A 17781-nucleotide genomic window follows, 5' to 3' on the forward strand; every position below is an offset into this window, starting at 1 on the left:
TTCAGCATTGATGTCCTCTTTATATGGAGCATGAACGTCACCTGTTCATTTTTATTCGTTTTACATTTTTTCTTTAGATTAGGTCGATTTTCTTCTCTTTTATTATGAATATATTCGCTTCATTTATATTGGGGCCATTTACATTTTGCTAATGTCATGTGATATAAAGTGCTTGGCTTTTGGTGCATGACTGATTCTACTCTGTCTCATTGACAACTATGCCACATTTCCTATTTTTAAATCAATACAACAAATTCTAGTTGCAAATAATATTTATATTATTATTCGTGATACACGCCTTACTGCTGTACGTCATACTGCGAGAAGGAAAAGCAATTGGTATTTAGCTATATCGAGACAAAACAACATGGATGCCTCCAGCAAAAATCGATTTTTGTTTTTCCTTTTTTTAATTATTACTTCATTTGCAATTTTGGATATCTCTTGTAATGAGGTAAACTGCATTGTGATGGTTATTGTTTTATGTTAATCCCAAAGTAAACCACCTTACACATCTCTAGTAACGAAATGATTTAATAATGTACGAGTCCTACATTGCCGTCTATTATACGTGTGTGTAAATATCATGTGCAGACCTAGACAGAGTGTCTGCGCTGGGAAGTATTTAAGTATTTCATGCTAAGTACAAAAGTGTTGCAGTTGAAAGATTTTATATTAAAAAAACCCACCAAATTGAAAGTGAGATATCATGGTAGATAATAAGATATATACAGAAATGTAGTTTCATAGTCCGAATTTCCTCAGACCCTGCAACCTTCCTCTTTTTTATTTGGATATTGATATGTTGGGTTGGGGTCAGAACGATGTGCCATACAAAAAGTCGGAGATTCAGTGGTACAACGGAGTACCGCCCTTCAACCGCTTGTGACGACTTTCAAGTTGAAATTATGCAAATCACACATACCTAGTTGGATTCCGGAATCATTTTCGTGTATGCTGATACTAAATTTGCTACAAAAATCACATTACATCTGTACATCATACTTACAGTGTTTGTTTTTTTTTTGTTATGAACAGGGGTTGAAGGCAAACCCCAAAACCAGAATTTTTTCCCCATTTACCAGTAATTCAGTTTCAGATTTTGTGCTACATGTATATAGTGTCTAAGCCAGTTGTGTGATCATAATGAACTGTAAGTCACTATGCTTTATTGTGTCAAAAAGTAATACTGTGCGCACAATGAACGAAGTTCATGCAGTCATACCATGAGGTGTTCCAAAAAGCTCTTAATTGACCTGTTAAGCCAAATACAGAATCACTTCACTTCTGTATCTGATAAGACCTATACTTCTTGATGTTCATGACAAAAAAATTTACTGCTGGTCTAAGAATGTCTGTTATAATGTTGCTGTACTATTTTAGCTCACCTGGCCTTGTGAGCTTTTGCCATCACTTGGCATCCATTGTTGTCAAATAACAATTTAATAAAATATCTCCTCTGAAACTACTGAGTGGTACATGTATTATATAAAACTTTGCACAGATGTTCCTTAGGGTATCTGGCACTTAAATGTTGTTTAGATTTTTGATCCGTTCAAAAACGTGGCCGCTGTACCTAAAAGTATAATGTAGGGGTTAGACATCAATTTTTCACAAATATCTCTAAAACTGTAAGGTTAAACCATATTCTGACAAAAGGTAAAAGTGTTCCATTCAACATGAGGAGATCTATCTGTGATCAAATTTTCTTGAAAACTTGTTAACCAATGTTGGAGTTATTGCCTTTTATCATTGAGTTTTTTGTATTATTTATGTTACATGTATCATTTTAAAAAATCTTCTTTCGAAAACTACTGGACTGATTGAAATTAAACTTAGCATGATTTTTCCTTTCAGTATCCTTCACAAATGATTGTTACCTTTTTTTTATCCTTGTTAAAACATGGCCCCTGTTACTAAAAATATAACGAGGATATATATCAGTTTTTGACAAATATCTCCAAGTCCATAAGGTTTAGCCGAATTCTGATGGGTAAATGTGTTTGGCACGAGATCTATCAATGTACAAATTTTTGTGATTATCCATGGACTGATTTAGGATTTATTGTCCTTTTTCATATTTTTTTGTAATTTTTGATGTTATAATTTTTCCAAAATCTTCCCCTCTGAAACTTCTGGACCAAATGAGATCTAACTTGGATTATTTGTTTGGGTCCTACACAAAATGAATTACTGTAGCAAAAACGTGGCCACCGACAATAGAACAAACAGTTGTCATATTTATGTAAGGAAGAAATCAAGAAAACTCGATTTTATGGTTATTGTACCACAGGCTCTCCATTTATGTCACATTACCTCAAGCAATAGTGAGGGGTTAAATATCAACATAAATGGCCAGCCTGTGGTAATACAATAATTAAACAGAGTTTCCATGATTTTATTTGATTCTGATACGATTAGTTGTGATACTTTTTCCATATTTTGAGACCCAAGGTAGGGTAGCCTTAGACTTCGGCTGTTTTTTGCTCTTTCATTCAATGAACACACACCATGTGACAGAATTAATGTAATGTTCATACATATAAATGGTTCTGCATTTTACAATATGTTTACTGAATCATTGATTAGAAGATATGTGCAGTGTAATACAATTTTTTGTCCTCTTTTTTTCATTTATTGTTCGGCAATTTTGGCCCTAAATTTTTTCAGGTCATCGAAATCTCTTTTTTGATGTTATACCTAATATGAAAATAGGTATTAATTTTGATCTTCCTTCAATCTATCAGAGTGAATAAAAATGTATTAATAGCTAATACACATCCTGTATTTGCTTACACAAAAAAAGAATTGATGGGAGGTAATTTACAGACACAAACCATGGCCATTTTAGTAAGTGTTACACATAAGGCAATCGAAAATCAACCATGGTTGTGGACTCTAAGCCTCTTGAGGGCGTCATATTAGAATTCCAAATAATTTCTTCCAAATGTCAATTTTTTCAGGAAAAAATAGAAGACTTTTTTAAGAGTGGACACACTAATAACTGGGTTGTTCTTGTTGACACATCTCGGTTTTGGTTCAACTACAGACATGTGGCAAATGTTCTGTCTATTTATAGAAGTGTTAAAAAGTTAGGAATTCCTGACAGGTAAGTTATGTCATTACTAAGCATCCATTGTTTTTCTTCCTACCAATATCATTATTTATTGTCTGTTAAATTTTCACAAAATATGTTTCCTTATTCATGTAGATCTATTGATGTTCATATTTTCTTACAAATATCCTTGACATGTGAAGTCACTTATATATTTTAATCATACATGTATTTCTAGTACCTTAGAAGTAAGCATTTTATATCTTGAGAAGTAAAGTTAGTTTACCAGTTTAGATGTGGTTTTCTAGTGATCTGTTTATGCTCATGTTTAAAGTTTAAATTGTGTTTTTATCTTTCCAGTCATATTATATTGATGATAGCTGATGACATGGCATGTAACCCCAGGAACCCAAGACCTGGTAAGTCTAATTGGACATTAGCCAAGACAGATTCAGCTAGGGCATGGTGGGTGTGTGCCACATACATGTACAATTATATAGAAAATTCATGTAGACATTATTATGAGTAGTTTACCCAAACACAGAGCAGTTGCCACCATGCAGGCCTATAATATTACAAATAAACTCATTAACTGAAAGAATAAGCAAATTTATTGATTACTTTCTGATCCCTATTGTAAAAAGACAAAATAGTTACATAAGAGATAGTTTAGACTTTATCAACAAAATCGAAACTTTAAAAGCAGATAGAGATTGTCTGTTGGTAGATTTCCATCTAACCAGTATGTATACTAATTTACAGTTCACAGAAATCTTGGACACAGTTGAAGAAAGCTACAAAACTAGGGTAGAATCAGATTACACTTTACCAAGCCCTTACCCAAAGTCTATTTGAACTATATTAAATTTTGTTTTGGAAAATAATTTCTTCGAATCTAATGAAAAATGTTACCGACAAGTAATAGGAGCAAGTATGGGCTCTAAATGTAGCCCAGAAATTTATGATATTACTGCATATAAAATTATTAAACAAGTCTTTAACAGATTTGAGACAGAAAACAAAATATTGTTTTATGGAAGATACAGGGATGACAGATTTTTTATATACAATGGCCCACAGAATGAAATTGAGTGTTTTTTCAACATTGCGAACTCAATTCATCCATTGTTAAAATTTACATTCAACATATCAATCTCTACGGCAATATTCTTAGACACTTGCATCTACAAAGGTGAACATTTTGAAATAGATGGAATATTTGATATACGTAGCTACATAAAACCAACTAATACTTATCAATTCCTCCACAAATCTTCAGTGCACAATAGCAGCATTTTTCTGGGACTTATAAAAGGTGAAACTATCAGATATATTAGAAACAACAGTAACATGGAAAATTCGTCGAAAATACTTTATAATTTTAAGATATTTTTATTAAAAAGAGGATATTCAGAAAATGTGATCAACACCAACATGGAGTCAGCTCTATTAATTAGACGTTCTGAACTCTTTAGAAAAAAGGAAAGGGACAATAATAGCATACCATTGGTTTTTATTACAAAATACCACTTTTGCTTGAGAAAAATTGGCAAGCTGATTAAAAAACATTAGAAAGTGTTAATGAAAGATAAAGACTGTAAGAAAATATTCTACTGTCAACCTCTTATTGCATACAGCAGATAAAAAAAATATCAAAGAATTTTTTACACATTCTCGTCTGTGGAAGATCTAAGTCAGACTCCTGACGAAGCAGGCTTGGATCTTGTTTATAATAGCCACGAAGAGCCGATGGTAAGCCCTACTTTTTGTTTATAATAACCATGAAGAGTAAATGCTAAGTCCTACTTCCAGCTGCAGAAACACCAACAGGTGTAGGGTCTGAGAAGTGGGCGTACGTGGCTGATGGGCATCAATTTCAATACAAGATATGAGTAGTTTACCCAAACACAGATCAAGACGTTTATAAATCCTCGGACAATGATTTAGGAATTCTTATCACCCTGAGTAAGCAATACACATGGGAAAGGAAACTTAGTTATTATGTTCTACTATCTATAAAAAAATGAAGAAAAAATTGAATTCTCTAATTTCTATCCTCTGTTCATACATTTGACTGATTGGTTAAAAATTTTTCTTTCTAGAGAGTTTTTTGTTCTCTGCTGAGCTAAGCTTTCAATTGTCCTGGGCTTCATCTTGAATAACTATGATGGTCTGAGGTTGTTATATCGATAATACAAGATTTATTTTGAATTTTCTTACCTTGAATACACTTTTTGAAGATAGCTATGAAGAATTTTAGTGTACGAAAAGTCTAAAATTGACAGATTTACGTTATTCTGAATGTTAGTGTGTATATAACGTCAACAGGTTTGTGGTGCACACGCTATTTATTTCAGGTTTTTTGACGTTTTAAGGTTAATTGGATTGGTTTTGTTTTGAAAAATTGAGAGAAACACAATCTACAACTTTAACTCTTTGATAAGGCAAAAAATTATGTTTGTTTCCTGCTACCCTACCAACTCTAGTTTTTTTTTTGCCTTCCTTAAACATCTTATGGCCATTTTAGCTCAAGCACTGGTAAAGTCTAGATTTTTCCCCCTTATCTCAATGTAAAAAAAAATTTTTTTTAATATAAGATAGTTTTCCTACCTACAATGTACCTACCTACCCAATTTTTTTTTGCTGGTAGCAGGAAGCCAGACTATTAATTTCTTTGGCCTAATGAAATTTTTCACATCTCCAGAAATAAATTTTTACATTTATGATTTTTTATGTCTTTAAGCCTTGATATTAAGAATATAAAAAAATCATTTCTCTCAATGTGGAAAATTTCATAATCAACTCACTGTTGTTGTAGATTCTATATTTCTTACAGGATCAGCTAAATTTGAGAAGCAGATTATGGAATTGTTGAATTATGTTCGAAGCCTCACTTTGGAAAACTTAATTTTTCAAAATTTTGCACACCTGAACCTCAGTTCTGTCCAGTATTTGGGCTTTTTCTGTTATAACTATTGCTTTTATCATGATATTTGCAGAAATCCATGATAGATCTTATGCTCTTTGTATTTGATAAAGGAGGTTATGAAATGTAATCCACTATTGATTTCAAAGAATGATATTATAGATACTTGCATACAATTCAACTTGGGATGCAAATTCGTGTAATCACTACATTTGTATATTCAAGCTCTTCAGTTAATATGAAAAAATAAAATTTTGTTTTTTATTTCAGCGACAGTATTCAACAACGCTAACCAGCACATAAATGTTTATGGTGATGATGTAGAAGTAGATTACAGAGGGTATGAAGTAAGTATAATAATTATTGTCCTCAACTGCAGTGTGTTGTTGGCACAAAGATATGCCAGACAGCCATCAAGGAATTCTTCATTGGGACATTGAAATGTAATCACTCCTTCATTTATTTATGTATCATATGCTTATAGTCCAGTTTAGAATTTGAAAGCTATGCTGTCATTTTCACTTATTTAGGATGCTCTGGTTAGTTCAGGATTTCAGCTTGTTTTGTGTATATAGTATTTTCCTTTTTTTTTTTATTGTACCTGTGCTGTGCATTCAAAAATGTATTTCATCATGTATTGTCTGCATATTACGCAACCTTGCATCTCAGATATTGTTCCATTAATAGCTTCAACATTGTCTATGAAATAAGTGGCAGTTTCTTTTGGGGTGGGTGGGGGTTGAAAGGTCCCTCATTGGTTTGAAAGAGTAGTTAAGGGAACCAAGATTCTTGTGGAAATCAAAATAATGTAATCCAGGGGCAAAGACTACACATGGGATACAGATGAACACAACAAAGAAGATACATGTAAAATACTAAAATAATATATACAAAGTAACAAAAGAAACTCATAATTTTGTGCATTATTTAGGAAAAAGAGCAAATAATAACCTGGAAACCCCCACCCCTTTTCAAAATTTGTCGATCTATACCTGTAAAGATACATGCATATGTTAATAGAATGAATAGGTAGAACCCCCAATAACTTATGAAAACGAAAGTCTGATTGTGCAGAAGCACCACCATGTGTCAATAGTTGTAGGGGCAAACCATTTAGATAAGAAAAAGAGGAATGTAATTATTTCTCATCAATTCAAGAAATAAACAATTTCATTTGTAATAACAATTTCTACATATTGAAGGGAACATCAATGTTTAAACTACGATTTCTACATATTGAAGGGACCATCAATGCTTAAACTACGATTTCTACATATTGAAGGGACCATCAATGCTTAAACTACGAAAATCATCAATTTTGAATATGGGAACTCATCATGAATTATAGTTGACTTAGGCAAAGTCTTGAAAGTGCTACAATAAACCGCACAAGCTCCTTTATTTTAGAAAGAAAACATACTGGGGAACTGTCATTTTTGTAATTTACATTGCAGGTGACTGTTGAGAATTTTATAAGAGTATTAACTGGCAGACTACCTCCAAGTACCCCACCATCAAAAAGGTTGATGTCAGATGAACGGAGCAATATATTAGTGTATATGACAGGCAAGAAAAAATAGAAATACTGAAGGGTCAATCAGGGTGTGGATATCCAAGTTAACCAAAAAGAACTCACAGAGAGAACAAACACCAAAAACTCACTGAAAACTCTGGGGTGGACTTAGGAGCTTCAGAAGAGTGAGCAGTCTCAGCATTTTACAAAAACACATATCAAATTACATTCATTGGAGTAAAAAATTGTTCACAGATGTGAGGAAAATGTCCATTAGCTTAATATTGACCATAACACATGATTTAAGTTCCTATATAGAAAGAATATTCACACTAATAGACAATTTCATTTCTCTGACTAATAAATTATTTGACAATTACTGTAATCAACATTAAAAAAATCAAAGTAACAATAAATGAAAAGACAGGAAAAGGCAACCATCATGTAAGCTCCTAAATTTGGCAAATCCTCTTACAGAAAAAAGGGGGCAAACTGGGTTCCCAAGTTTTTCCTCTGAGGAGAATATGTGAAAAAATATACATGTACATCATATTCTCTTGTGTTGATGGTACCATGATAAAAAAAATAGAATTTGCTTGTTTATTTATTGAACTAGATTGCTTTTGTAGAAAATAGATAGATAAAATATAAAATTTTATTGACCAACTGTCTACAATATGTATAGAAATGCCCATCCTTTATGAACCGAAAATTTCGACAACTGGTAATTATGAACCAGGAATTCCTACAGCCGGTCATTATGAAATCACAGTCAAGCATTACAAATTTTAAAACTCGCATCAATACAGGACCATATTAGACTAAATCAAAATGGCGTACATGCATTTCTTACAATAAGTGACACCTTTAATTTAAGAGTGACCTAATAATTCAGTTAATTAGATTAGGAGATTTTAAGTTCCTGAAAGATGATACTAGGACTGAGTATATTGAATTATTAGGTATGTCTAATCTTATAAACATTGCCTCGGGCCACTACAGCCATCCTGGGCCATTATTAACACTCGGGCCACTACAACCATCCTGGGCCATTATTAACACTCGGGTCACTACAACCATCCTGGGCCATTATTAACACTCGGGCCACTACAACCATCCTGGGCCATTATTAACACTCGGGCCACTACAACCATCCTGGACCATTATTAACACTGCCTCGGGCCACTACAGCCATCCTGGGCCATTATTAACACTCGGGCCACTACAACCATCCTGGACCATTATTAACACTCGGGCCACTACAACCATCCTGGACCATTATTAACACTGCCTCGGGCCACTACAGCCATCCTGGGCCATTATTAACACTCGGGCCACTACAACCATCCTGGGCCATTATTAACACTGCCTCGGGCCACTACAGCCATCCTGGGCCATTATTAACACTCGGGCCACTACAACCATCCTGGGCCATTATTAACACTCGGGTCACTACAACCATCCTGGGCCATTATTAACACTCGGGCCACTACAACCATCCTGGGCCATTATTAACACTCGGGCCACTACAACCATCCTGGACCATTATTAAGACTGCCTCGGGCCACTACAGCCATCCTGGGCCATTATTAACACTCGGGCCACTACAACCATCCTGGGCCATTATTAACACTCGGGCCACTACAACCATCCTGGGCCATTATTAACACTGTCTCGGGCCACTACAGCCATCCTGGGCCATTATTAACACTCGGGCCACTACAACCATCCTGGGCCATTATTAACACTGCCTCGGGCCACTACAGCCATCCTGGGCCATTATTAACACTCGGGCCACTACAACCATCCTGGGCCATTATTAACACTTGGGCATGTTACTGGGCTAATATGGAAAAGGCCATACATTAATTCTATAATAAAGATTTTAATTTCACAAGGACCTCCACCCCTATGATCCACCTATGATTGAAATATGTATATAATGTAAATTTAAACGTTTGTATTTTGGATTCTATTTCCATGTATTGCTTTCTTTACTCTTAACTAAAAAGTACATTCTGTCATTCTGATGCTATTTTTATATTTGTAGGTCATGGTGGAGATGGTTTTCTCAAGTTTCAAGATGCAGAAGAAATATCTAATGTAGAACTTGCTGATGCCTTTGAACAGATGTGGCAAAAACAGAGGTAAGATTGCTATTTCTCTGGATAATGGTCCTGCACTTTTTATTTGCCGGATTTGAAGCACACATTTTTGAAAGGGGTAGGTTTCAGTCAGATTTTGATTAAAGGCATTGATAAGATTGTGTTGTGAAAAACATCAGAACTTCTAATATGGGTTTGTTAGTCTCTCTCTTCTTTCCATTTCCTGTGTAAAACATATTGAAACCAAAAGACTGATCTGCTATGTATTGTTTACCGAAATGCTGTATTACAATGCAAAATTTTGTATTTTTTGCTTCTATTCACATTTTCATCATTTAAAATAGATATTTATCATTTTTATCTGCATTTTTGCACTGGAATATGTTTTGCTTTTTATACTGAACTCAATGCTTATATTGTAAGTGACAAATTTCCATGCATTTAAATGGTAGATTGGGACCAATTTCATGAAAGCTTAGGAGTTATTTTACCAGACTTACATACCCTGTAGAGATATATTTATTTTTAAAAATATCTTCATTTTAGATACCATGAGGTGTTTTTCATGATAGACACTTGCCAAGCCCAGTCTATGTTCCAGCTGTTTTACTCACCCAATATTTTAGCTGTTGCCAGCAGCCATGTTGGTGAAGATTCTCTTTCTGTGAGTAAATTTGTAATTGAAATTGTATTTTACTTTCATGATAAACATGATATCTGATAACACTGCAAATTTGAGTAATCACTTCCCATTCACAGATGTAAATTATCAATTAGAAATACAACCAAAGATTAATGAAAGGTTTTATCAGTAGGTAGTTGTGGATAATGATAATTTAGCCATCATGGTTCCCAAGAGATGCATATTGACATAGAATTATGAAATAAAACACAGTCAACCATGTCATGTTCACAAACATCAAGCAAACTAACCAGCTACAAGTCCAGAGAATTAAATTTATATGGGAAAATCTTGTTTCATGGGAAATCAGTTGCATGCAATGATAACTTTGGTAACAGAATAATTTCTGACTATAATTTAAATCTTGTAATACGATTTTTCTACATTTGAACCATTCAAATTTGAGAAAAAAAAATTATGAACTATTGAATTATGAACTATTTGAGTAGTTCACGATACAAACCTCTGAAAACAATAAGTATCATTTAACTTGTATACTCAGTATTACATACATAACATATTATTCAAATTTGAAATTAAAATTGTGTACAGTTTTATTGACACCTACTGATATTTAAATTGTGTTAAATAAGTTGCTCATTTATATCACAAAATGGCATTTTCTTAAAATGTGAATTGTTCAAATCTGATGAGACTGTAATGTTTACATTGTCAAAATGGACCGTAATATTGTTACCAAGATGATTTTTGGTTGTTGGTAGTTTAACAAAAACATAGATTTACCACCTTATTTTGTGTGAACAATTCTTCTGAAGGTTAAAGTTCCTTCTAATAGTTTATTTTCAAATTCGTGAGAAATAACGTTCAAGTCAACATAAAAATTAATGATACAATTATCAGTATTTTTTCAACAATCGGCACTTAGCAACAAAAATGGCAGAATTACAATGGAATTTCTTGTAAGGAATTATGAAATTCTTTGTGTTTATGCATAGCAACCATAAGTACTGATGTTTGGTTTTTATAAACTGAGAAATGCATAATGAATAATAAGAAAGACAACTATAAAAGAATGGCTGAAGAAAATAATGATTCAATCAAAAATGGGCTTGAACTGATGTAATGTATAGATATACTATGAATTCAATTTACATTGCTATACTACCTACAGGTATGTAAAGCCAAGTAAACTGTATCTGTTTCAAATTGAGCTATTATCAAGTTAACTATTCACTACTTTTGACCTTTCTCTTTCAGCACCATGTAGACAGTAGTATAGGAGTTTATGTGATAGATAGATACACTTACTATGCTTTAGAATTCTTAGATAAAGTTACACCAGATAGTAAAAAGACCATGGGACAATTTGTAAGTATAGGTCTCACTAACCACTACTAACGTTTCCATTACTTTACATGTTAAAAAAGTAATTTTCAAAGTCTCACTGTGAATTCCCAGGACAAATGACATCTTAAAGTTGCATACTGTTGCGAAGCTTGGAAAATAAGGCTTCCAAAATCATTATGCTAATGGTACGATGATAGTAGAAATTCTTCACAAAATTTATTTGAATAAATAATACTGAAAATCCACATTTTTACCTGTTCTGCTAACTGACAGCATGGAGGCAAATTACTCACACATGTAAACAATATTCATACACTTTTGTAGTTAATTACATATATGATTTTAAAGTACACATTCTCAGCTTCAATTTGACTACTTTTAATCATAATACACACAAATAATGCACTTACAATGCATATGTCTAGGTTCAGTGTGTTTTTGGTACTACATATGGGGGTGGCCATTTGACCCGGAAGTGGTTAGTGAGACCATAATGCACATTATTATATGTGTTGGATATACTACAACCCATATTTAAACAGCTATTTTTTAACATTAATGTTTTTAAAACTTAATTTTAAAGTAAAATATGTGTTTTTTTTAAGGTGTTAAAAATTCAACAGTAAAGACTTGACTATCAAAAAGTATTACCCTTAAAATGCAATGTTCCCTACCCTTTTCTACCCTTGATAGAAGAATGTGTACAAATATGCAATGTGCTGATATATGAAAGACACAAATGAATATGAAATTCATGTATTTTTGGGATGGTGAGTTTGAAACTGAGTTCAATACATATAAACAGTGTCAGGTTGATTTATAGGTATTCATGTTGGTCAGGAAAAAAATCTTCACCTTTATGGAACAACAGAAAAAAGAAATAAAAATAAATAAACTCTCAGTCAGGAAAACGTTTTTCCTGTCTAACCTAAAATCTACAAAAAGAAAAGAATAAATCAGTCAACTAAATCAAAATTAACAAACAATTCAACAAAACAATCATACTTAATACTTTATTGTTTACTAATAAATATGAAACTTTGATTTTTTTTTTCAGTTGAAAGTTTGCCCAAAACACCAATGTATATCAACAGTAGCCACTAGAACAGATTTATTTAGAAGAGACCCCAATAAAGTCTTACTGACAGATTTCTTTGGAAGTGTCAGAAATGTAGAACCATTGGTAAAAAAACTCATTCTCCAAAATAAAACTGATTATTGTTCGTAAGTAATGTTGATTTTTTTTCAAATTATGGAATTGGTAAAAAAATAAGTTAAGATACATTGGTGAGGCTTTTCTACCTACAAATTATTATCTTTTGACTTGACTTTTACATGTTATATGATTGCTTTATTTTCCTTTTTAATTTTGTTTACTTGGAATACTGAGGTAGAAAAATGCTTTGAATTTAGAAATTTGATAACATATGAATTTATATATTAACACTAACATCCTTTGTATGTTAGTTTATGTTATTTCTTCAATATTAAACCAAAGGGATTGTTGTTTGAGATTGAAGACCTTGTTGTGTGAGATTGAAGACCTTGTTGTTTGAGATTGAAGACCTTGTTGTGTGAGATTAAAGACCTTGTTGTGTGAGATTGGAGACCTTATTGTGTGAGATCAAAGACCTTGTTGTGTGAGATTGAAGACCTTATTGTGTGAGATTAAAGACCTTGTTGTTTGAAATTGAAGACCTTGTTTGTGAGATTAAAGACCTTGTTGTGTGAGGTTGAAGACCTTATTGTGTAAGATTAAAGACCTTGTTGTGTGATATTAAAGACCTTATTGTGTGAGATAAAGACCTTATTGTGTGAGGTTGAAGACCTTGTTGTGTGAGGTTGAAGACCTTGTTGTGTGCGATTAGAGACCTTATTGTGTGAGATTAAAGACCTTGTTGTTTGAGGTTGAAGACCTTGTTGTGTGATATTAAAGACCTTATTGTGTGAGATAAAAGACCTTGTTGTGTGATATTAAAGACCTTATTGTGTGAGATTAAAGACCTTGTGTGATATTAAAGACCTTATTGTGTGAGGTTGAAGACCTTGTTGTGTGAGATTAAAGACCTTGTTCTTTGAGGTTGAAGACGTTGTTGTGTGAGATTGAAGACCTTGTTGTGTGATATTAAAGACCTTATTGTGTGAGATTGAAGACCTTGTTGTGTGAGGTTGAAGACCTTGTTGTGTGCGATTAGAGACCTTATTGTGTGAGATTAAAGACCTTGTTGTTTGAGGTTGAAGACCTTGTTGTGTGAGATTAAAGACCTTGTTGTGTGATATGAAAGACCTTGTTGTGTGAGGTTGAAGACCTTGTTGTGTGAGATTAAAGACCTTGTTGTTTGAGGTTGAAGACATTGTTGTGTGAGATTAAAGACTTTGTTGTGTGAGGTTGAAGACCTTGTTGTGTGATATTAAAGACCTTATTGTGTGAGATTAAAGACCTTGTTTTGTGATATTAAAGACCTTGTTGTGTGAGGTTGAAAACCTTGTTGTGTGAGATTAAAGATCTTATTGTGTGAGGTTGAAGACCTTGTTGTGTGAGATTAAAGACCTTGTTGTGTGAGATTGAAGACCTTGTTGTGTGAGGTTGAAGACCTTGTTGTTTGAGATTAAAGACCTTATTGTGTGAGGTTGAAGACCTTGTGTGAGATTAAAGACCTTATTGTGTGAGATTAAAGACCTTGTTGTGTGAGGTTGAAGACCTTGTTGTGTGAGATTAAAGACCTTGTTGTGTGATATTAAAGACCTTATTGTGTGATATTAAAGACCTTGTTGTGTGAGGTTGGAGAACTTGTTGTGTGAGATTGAAGACCTTGTCTTTTTTAATTTCACAGGAAAGACAGCTGTAAAGAAAACCCAGAACCAGCACAACAAGAGAAATTGTCCTATGCAGACCAGTTTCCAATGCCTGTGTGACATCAGTCATGCTATAGATGTTGGGATTCAAGAAACCAATAGAGTCAAAGTTCTGAACAATGGCCATGATATCATTTAAATTACATGTATACGGCATCTATTTGCTATTGCATAATGAATGTGATACACTCCTCGAGACATTTAGGTTTCCCACATGCACAATACCTAAATGCACTCTAAACGCTCACCAAGCACATGATAAATGAACACTTCTGTCATAGGTATAAATCATGCTTCCATCATGTGTTTAAATGCACGATAATTGAATGCATTCAGTGCGTTTATTGTGTGTTTAAACAAATGCAAAACGATGTGTAAACGCAATATTAACAATGCATGAATGCTAAAATGAGAACTAGAACTTTTTAAGGAGTGTTTTAGGTACTACATGAAATGATTGTTTTTCATAGGGTACCAATTTTTGTGGTTTGTATGGTTTGTTTGAACCTTCAATTTACAGCAAAATAATTTTTTTTGAATATAGAATCTATAATCTAATCCATGAATTCACTCCATGGAGTAACAAAATTTCCACAAACCATGATAATTTGTAGCCACAAAAGTACCTTCATTGTTTTTTTTCCTGAGTGATTGTTCTGTAGTAAAAGCCTGTGATATTTTATACTTTTCATAAATATGGTAATGAATCATAAAAAACATTAAATTTGTACTTCAGTGCTGCAATTCATTTTTCCGTTGTTATTGATGTTTGATGTATGTATGTATTATGTGTGAGTTTTTATGTAATTTATTACACATTGGTACAAACCAACATGTTCAAAAAATATAAGAGAGTGTGCTTTGAGGGAAGCAAGTAGTTTTTCAATTTAAAGTGCTATGTAAGTTAGATGTAAGTCAGCGAAAGGAATAAAACAAGTATTGTTAAACTGTAATACATGGGTCTCACTTAGAAAGTCCTTCACTTCAAAATGAAAGGTAATTGAATTAACTGAAAATTAACTCTTTGAACATTTTAGTCCTTAGTGGATAAGGCACAAAAGGTTCATGTTTTTTTGCATATTTTTAATGATATACACACATATGGAAAATATATGTCTTACTTAAGGTTAGTTTTCTGTATTTTGTCAACAGTTAAAATGCTATGATTTCATTCAGTCTGGCCCCTGACTATAAATGTTGAAACTACTCCATTACATGTTATTCTTGTATAATGAATAAAAAAATGACATTTGGGAATTATACTTCTGTAATACAGAAGTCCTCATAATCTACACAAATTTGACTTATGACCTTTGACTCTTGGCTAAAGTAGTAGAAACCAATATTTCAGTAATCATGACACTATTGAGTATGACATTATTGAAGTCAGGATTATCAAATTCATGAGTTGTATCACATTAATAAAACTAAAAAGGATGAACAAAATAAAACTTACCCTTTCATGATCAACATGTAATATTATAGCTTTTTAAGCATATCTGTTTTTAGGAATGTTGTCTTACAAATGACTTTTTAATGAGCAACTTGTCAGGTGTTGGCAGAGGATGCTTACCCCACTGGTGCACCTGGTCCATGCTCCCAGTTTTTAATGGAGTCCGAGTTGCTCATTTGCTTTTGTTACTTTGTATGTATTATTTTAGTTACTTTAAAATGTTCTTTGTTGTGTATGTCTGTTTTCTATATTTTAGTCAATTCCAAGTATCATAGCAGATATGAGATTATCTCATAATACTACTTTCAAGTAGGCAATTTTGTGTATGAAGCCAGGTAGGGACAGAATCTACCTAATATTGAAGTGCTAAGTAGTTATTACAAATTCAATAAAATCCCTGTTCATTGACTTTTGTAACTACACACATATATATATGTTCATGTGTTTTAGATACTTTAAATATTGATAATTCTTTACACTGAGTATTCTACATAACAATTCAGAGCAAAAGCTACACCTGGTTTATAGGCCTCTTTTGTTTGCGACATTGTGTACTCGATGTTGTTTTTTTAGATGACTGTAAACACATCAGGTCTAAAAGGTAAATTCCATTAGACATTTCCATGATTTCACATGGTAGAACTTCTCAGTGATTGATTTGGTAACCCATTTCAATAGTTTTGGTTTTGAGTACCTCTTTTATACAATTATTTTTTTTTAATTTAGAACTTCTTATCCATTTTCTATGAGGTTATCCATTCAGACAGGTGTACAGCATCTCGAAATATGCAATAATATGCAATATATATGATTGGTAGTTTTGTATATAAATTAAAAAGGACACTTTTTAGTCAGATAGCTCAAGTAGCCTTTTTGCTTTACATTCCCAATCCTTGTACCATGTTGACAAGACAATGATCTATATGAACACATGTAGACTTTTAGAAACTGTAAAGAATTTAAGAAATGAAGACTTATCAGTATTTATTTTCCTATGATCTTCTCACCAGGAGGATAACTACAAAAATGTATAACAGATCTAATATAAATGGATATATTAATCTAATAAGAAAATAATTGTATTATAACAACATAAATACCGAGATGAAACTAAAAAAAAACTAAATTATGTATAAATCACAAGTACAGTTTATGGAAGCTTTTGTTGATAGTAAAGAATACAAAAGTGGTATAACACCATTAAAACAACTAAAAAAATGTGGTTGTAATTCATCCAACGTAGCTCTGAAAGTTCAATCTTACATTTTTTGCATACTTTATAATGGAGTAAAAAATATTCACTGGAAATTAAAAATAATGATGTTATAGAAACTAGAGTAGGGTGCAAAAAAGTTCACTCTTAAGTAAATAATAGTTGCTTCATTAATTATATAAATTTTCGTCAATTCCATCAACGCAAAATATTCATGGTTATAAGTTTTCGCGGTTGTAAACAATGATAAGTGTTTTGTAGTTAAAATTAATTTTTCGAATGTTTGTGCATTCCGAAAATTGAAATTATAATGGTTATAATTTTTTTTGTATTGCACATTAAGTTCATGTCTTATGTTAACTTCATATTATTTGCTATGTTGTTATTGATATTGTCCTAGCACCCTTATGCTTTTTTTAACATCCCCTCTCCTAAGCTAGCTATTTTTTTCTTACTAAAGTTTTTGTAATAAGTTAAGACACAACACTGTACAATTTGAATGTGAAATGAACATCTGAATTAGAGAAGAGATCGAATAATTATTTTATTAGCCTTGAAATTTGTCAGCTTCAAGAGTTGATCTCAAATATATATATGCCAATTTTTTCAACTGTTACATACATGTTTGTTAATCTTACCCTTTTTCACATATGTAGTGTTTAGTGAAATG

The 17781-nt window shown here is 32.6% G+C and overlaps 1 protein-coding gene across 2 annotated transcripts; it reads left to right on the forward strand.

Annotated features, from left to right (window-relative positions):
- Positions 1–351: 351 nt before the first annotated feature.
- On the forward strand, positions 352–17650 carry LOC148611073 (GPI-anchor transamidase-like). 2 transcript variants are annotated; one of them, XR_015924045.1, is made up of 11 exons: positions 353–454; positions 2964–3109; positions 3416–3474; positions 6252–6328; positions 7436–7547; positions 9545–9641; positions 10146–10263; positions 11500–11610; positions 12647–12813; positions 14424–14574; positions 17464–17650. XR_015924045.1 is itself a non-coding variant. In XM_088591186.1 (10 exons), the coding sequence occupies exons 1-10, from the start codon at positions 368–370 to the stop codon at positions 14503–14505; spliced, it is 1056 nt and encodes a 351-aa protein (XP_088447312.1). In that variant the 5' UTR covers positions 352–367; the 3' UTR covers positions 14506–17650. The 2 variants fall into 2 exon arrangements, 1 of the variants encoding a protein (XP_088447312.1); XM_088591186.1 differs by having other exon boundaries at positions 352–454; positions 14424–17650.
- The last annotated feature ends 131 nt before the right edge of the window (positions 17651–17781 follow it).

Source organism: Perna viridis, chromosome 7, assembly GCF_037379345.1.
Source record: "Perna viridis isolate PV_CMFRI_1.1 ecotype Kerala chromosome 7, ASM3737934v1, whole genome shotgun sequence".
NCBI classification, from domain to species: Eukaryota; Metazoa; Mollusca; class Bivalvia; order Mytilida; family Mytilidae; genus Perna; species Perna viridis.

Excerpts from the sequence above, each read along its gene's own strand:
- LOC148611073 (XM_088591186.1), top strand. The coding sequence starts at position 368 with ATGGATGCCTCCAGCAAAAATCGATTTTTGTTTTTCCTTTTTTTAATT. Across the intron at positions 3,110-3,415 it reads AAGTTAGGAATTCCTGACAG|TCATATTATATTGATGATAG; the intron begins GTAAGTTATGTC and ends TTATCTTTCCAG. Across the intron at positions 9,642-10,145 it reads CAGATGTGGCAAAAACAGAG|ATACCATGAGGTGTTTTTCA; the intron begins GTAAGATTGCTA and ends TCTTCATTTTAG.